The following is a 4,982-nucleotide window of genomic DNA, read 5'->3' as shown; positions in this document are numbered from 1 at the left end:
TCAAAGATGTAAGAAAAAATACAAATACGCAAATAAAAACAAAATCAATTTAATTAAATCTTGTCGAAATCAATTATTGTCATTGAGAAGAACTTTAAAACAAAAGGGTGTGTGTGTGTGTGTGTATGTATGTGGTGGTTGTTTTTCTGTCTTTAATTTACATGGATATGTGATGCGAAAAAGATGTTAAATATTTAATTAAAAATATGCTGACTAAGCTCCACAGCACTAATTAATTACATTAGTAATTACATGGTATCTCAAGTACAAACTAAATATATAATGGAGATTCACATCCATTTCTTTTAGAGAACCTTGATGTTTTCTTATGGTTTAGCCAAAAGGAGGAGGGGGAGGGGCAGTTCAAAATTTTTACTGGTTTTCTTAGAAGGGTGAGATTGGTATAGAGGATGTTTAATCATCAGTGCATGTGTCCTTGTGTAGATGTTATTTCTACTGCAACTATGACAGCATCTACTTACAGTCAACTGGACTGAGGAGAGGAGAATTATGAGATTTCTCCAAAGTTTATTGCTATTGTTAGACATGGTAATGATACAAAAACAAAAGCAGTCAGAGACAGCAAATATTCATTTATTTCATCATCATACATTGTTTTCTATCAACTATACCCTCACCACAAACCAATAAAGGGCCCCCTCTACAGTTACTTGATTTGCTAAAGATAGCAGCCAAATCTCATTTTCACACATATCACATTGGCATCGCAAAAATATTAAAAAATACTGAATAAACTGACCCTTAAAAAAAAGATATTGGAAAAATTGGCCCTAAGTGCACTGAGACTTGGAAAAGGTCAATTTAGGTTACACATCTCTAACACCAAATCTTAAATAATAATTAGCTACTGACAGAGTATGGAATAAGGGTTCTTAACCTGTTTTCACCTATGGATCACCTTGATTATTTTATTCTGGTGAACTCCCATAGCCATTCATTGTTTAAAAACTATTTTACGTATTTGTTTTGCAAGATTCCTGATGTGAAATCATGTGTTGAAACATTATATTTTGAAGAAAGGTAAAGAAAAAAAAAAAGAAATGACCATCCCAAAATATATTTTAAAAACTAGTTTTATAGAAACTTCTTTCAAAATGCCTATTTTGTTTTCCACACATTAACCTGTGTAGGTTGAACTATGTAAAACATTTGAGAAAGAAATCTAGCTGTTTCTTGCAATACAGACAAATACATACATTTAAAGCAAAATTTTTTCAGGGGCCCTTAAAATACTATTGTGGATCTCTAACCACTTTGTGTGGACCCCAAAAATCTTGTATCTACCCTGGCTGAGAACCACTGGTATAGAATAACCAAACTCAACACTAAACCATCACAATATTTTTGTGAAGCAAAATTTTGTAAATAATTAATTAAACTAATTATTTCCATGAATCTATATAAAGTTTGAAGTTTTTTTTCCTTTTATCCTGTTATTTTATCATAAACTTTTGTATTTTTCTGCTGCTGATGATCTTGTACAGCCAACATTTATGACAGTCATCTGTTTTACTGTAGTAAGATTTCATAAAAATACCACATAATAGGGAATATAGTTAAATATAGTAAATAAATACCTCTAGAAGGCTCAAGATGCACAAGACTAATACATAACCTTGATTTGACAGCTTTACATATCCATTTAGAGAAGTTTAATTAGTCAGATGAAATGGAGGAGAGAAATCTCTGGGCAGAAAGCCTGTCAATTGCAGCTATTACACCCAAAAGCTCTGATGCCAATTATCAACAGTTAGGTGAACAGAAACATGTAAACTAAAGTGTGCTATCCAAATATACAATGAAACATCTGTAGTGAACATTAACTTTTTTTTTTTACAATATCTCTGAGTACACTGCCTTTGTTTCAATTCTGAGAGTAGCAAAAAATTTAGAAAAATAACGGATCTTTCTGAATTGACGGACACCACTTTTTATTTATGTTTTATGTTGTGTTTTTGGTACCGAAACACTTTCAAACTTCGTATACTTGTATATTTTGTGTTATAGGACAGATAAATTTGTATTCAAAGTTATTTCATGTAAAAAATTGTCGTATTTCGGTAATTTCAACTAATCACTGACGCCTATTGAGGTGAAAACAATTACTGCCATGGAATGTAAACAACGTGTTTTGTTAAGAAAACAATTAGTTCCCGTCAATTCAGAAAGATCCTTATGTGGTTCCCGTCAATTCAGAAAGATCCTTATGTGGTTCCCGTCAATTCAGCTGGTACTTGGAACATGAATTAACATGAAATTTTGATGGAAGGTTTTAATTTAGACCACTTTAAAACAGGATGTTTGTATCATAGAACCAGTCGTAGTTTCAAGCAAGTTGGTAACAAAAGGGTTACTTTAATAGCATATAATTATTGTGTTAACTAAATCATAATGCTTCTGTCTGAATAAGCAAGTTGATATGAAATAATAGGTTAAAGAGAAGATGCTAATTAACAACAATACTTAAAAATGACATATTTCATCATTTAATACCCACTTTTCCAAGCTTGTTTCATTCAGACAGACAGCAGGATGCCCTTCCTGTTGCCAACTCTTGCCTGTTTCCATATAAAGTAACATTTCTCTATGACCAAACTTTTTTTTATAGAAGATTAGGAACAAAGGACACTGCCTGAATGATGGTGATATTCATTTACAAGTCTAGGAGACAGTAGGATACACAAACACAGAAGGGCTTCTTTTATTTCCATCAACCAAATCCACAAGGCTTTGGTCAGTCCAAGGCTATAGTACAAGACACTTGCTCAAGGTGTCACACAATGGGACTGAGCCCAAGTCCACGTTGTTGGGAAGCAAACTTCTTATGCACACAACCACACCTGCGCCTCTTAATATTTCATATTTTGAAAACAATTATGCCTGAAAATATGTTAATATTTGAAACGTTTCAATTAACACATGTTCACAAGAACACACTTACCTGAGAATTGGTAAAACAATGTCTTCTCTCCAGTTTTGACTTTTGTAACTACCACCGAGGTAAAAATCGTACTTTTTCTCTACCTGTTTTGACTTTAAAGCTGAATTTCTTCCTAGAATGGCGAGAAAGAAAAAGAGCAATGAACACAAATTCAGATGAGTGGCAACACATTGAGAAAGTAAGTTTGGTTGAGTAAGACATCATGGAGCAGAAAGATAGCAGAGGAGTCAAAGAAATATCAGCAATACAATATAGAGGAAATTTTCACATTTAATTAGCGCTGTGTGTGTGTGTGTGTTTTACAATTCCCATTTGTTAGTTAACCCTTTTGTTACCGTAATTTTAAATATAACACAGCATTTGGTAAAACAACTTAGTTATTACGCTGATGTTAAGAACATAAATTGCAACTAAGGTTTTGTGGAAGATTTTAATTCAAAACTTATGAAAACAAGTCATTTGTACTACAGAGCCAGCGGCAGTTTCAGATGGGTTGGTTACAAAAGGGTTAAATGCTTTTTTCAAATGTTGAGAGAGAGAGAGAGAGAGAGAGAGAGAGAAAGAGAGAGAGAGAGAGAAAGAGAGCGAGAGAGAGAGAGAGAGAGAGAGAGAGAGAGATAGAGAGAGAGAGAGAGAGAATATGTGTCTAGAAGTTGACAGATGTAGCCAGCAAATAATAAAAGCCACAACATCAATTGAACATGTTAGAACAGCTTACCAAACATCCATCCTAACCAGTTAGGCACAGTTTTGGTAATAGAGAGCAAAATAAACAATGTGTTGGTCAACAGCTGTCGAAGTGAAGGGTAACATAGTGCCTGCAAGGACAAACATTTCATGAAAATTAATAGCTTTTTTACTTCTTCATTTCACCACCATATTTAATAAAGTACAAGATATACACCCAGCTGGCAAAATTACTGGCCTTGAACTCTGCAATGGATTCAGGGGAATTTTATGATCTCAAGGATCAAAGAAAAATTATATCTTCTTCACTATAACATTCAACAATCTATAGACAAGAGAGCTTCTGCATGGTCACTTGACATAGTAGAAAGCACAATCAGATTTCCCTCACATCACACCCTATCATCTTAAAAAAATAAAGACCCACAAAAGGTCCTGTACACTGACACATAAGCACCCATCAAAATATTAAACTTTTTTTTTTTGGCATATAAGGAAGCTTCCTGCGTGATCACTCAAACAGCTAAAAGTAACAGTCAAATTTCCCTCAAATACAAGTTTTGTCTTAGATAAAGACAGGATGTATTAGTTAATGTAGACTTTGATATACTTCTAGCCAGAAGGAATGGTTAGAATGGTTATAAGTGAAATACCTTGGACCATAGTTGTGTTTAATCAAAGTTTACATGGGACTAAACAACGAGCTAGAAGTTGCCAAATTGTGTGAATTTGAGTGAGAATGATGATGTTAAAGTTGATTTGCTGTCAATGGTTGATCTAGTTCAAAAGAGTAAGGACAAAAAAAAAATTTTAACTAAAAGATAAAAGGGAAGCAAATGACCTGACCTTAAAAAATTGTGGAAGAATTGTTTAGCTAAATGTTTTGCTTGGAATCAAGATTTTTGAGGCAAATATCAGTAACCATAAGATGCAAAGGTTCCTTACCTAACTAAAGTACTGTACTTTGAAATATGAAGCACCATTTTTAAACTGATAAAAAGGCCAAATAGAAAGTCATCAGCAACTACAAATATTTGGACATTGCATACCTCAGGCATGGCTATGTGGTTAAGAATCTTGCTTTGCAACCATGTGACTTTAGGTTCAGTCCCACTGTGTTTCACTTTGGACAAATACCTGCTATAGCCCTGGGTTGCTCAATGCCTTGTGAGTGAGACAGAAACTGTGTGGAGGACTGCCATATATATGTGTGTATACATACATACTGGTTGACAACCAGTGTTGGTTTGTTTACATCCCCATAACTTAGCAACTCAGCAAAAGATACCAACAGAATAAGTGTTATCAAAAACAAAAAAAAAAAAATACTGGG

At 33.8% G+C, this 4,982-nt stretch overlaps 1 protein-coding gene across 1 annotated transcript in view; it reads right to left on the bottom strand.

Moving 5' to 3' along the window:
- Positions 1-4,982, bottom strand: part of LOC106880113 (uncharacterized) — a 191,305-nt gene that overhangs the window by 6,653 nt on the left and 179,670 nt on the right. Inside the window, exons 14-15 of the mRNA XM_052971017.1 lie at positions 3,681-3,780; positions 2,963-3,074 (exon numbers count right to left, since the gene is read on the bottom strand). Of these exons, the coding sequence (XP_052826977.1) occupies positions 2,963-3,074; positions 3,681-3,780 (212 nt within the window). The remainder of the gene's footprint in view (positions 1-2,962; positions 3,075-3,680; positions 3,781-4,982) is intronic.

The sequence above is a fragment of the Octopus bimaculoides genome, chromosome 1 (assembly GCF_001194135.2).
Source record: "Octopus bimaculoides isolate UCB-OBI-ISO-001 chromosome 1, ASM119413v2, whole genome shotgun sequence".
Classification (NCBI taxonomy): Eukaryota; Metazoa; Mollusca; class Cephalopoda; order Octopoda; family Octopodidae; genus Octopus; species Octopus bimaculoides.
Note: the sequence above shows the minus strand (reverse complement) of the source record. Positions and strands in the feature narration are given on the sequence as shown.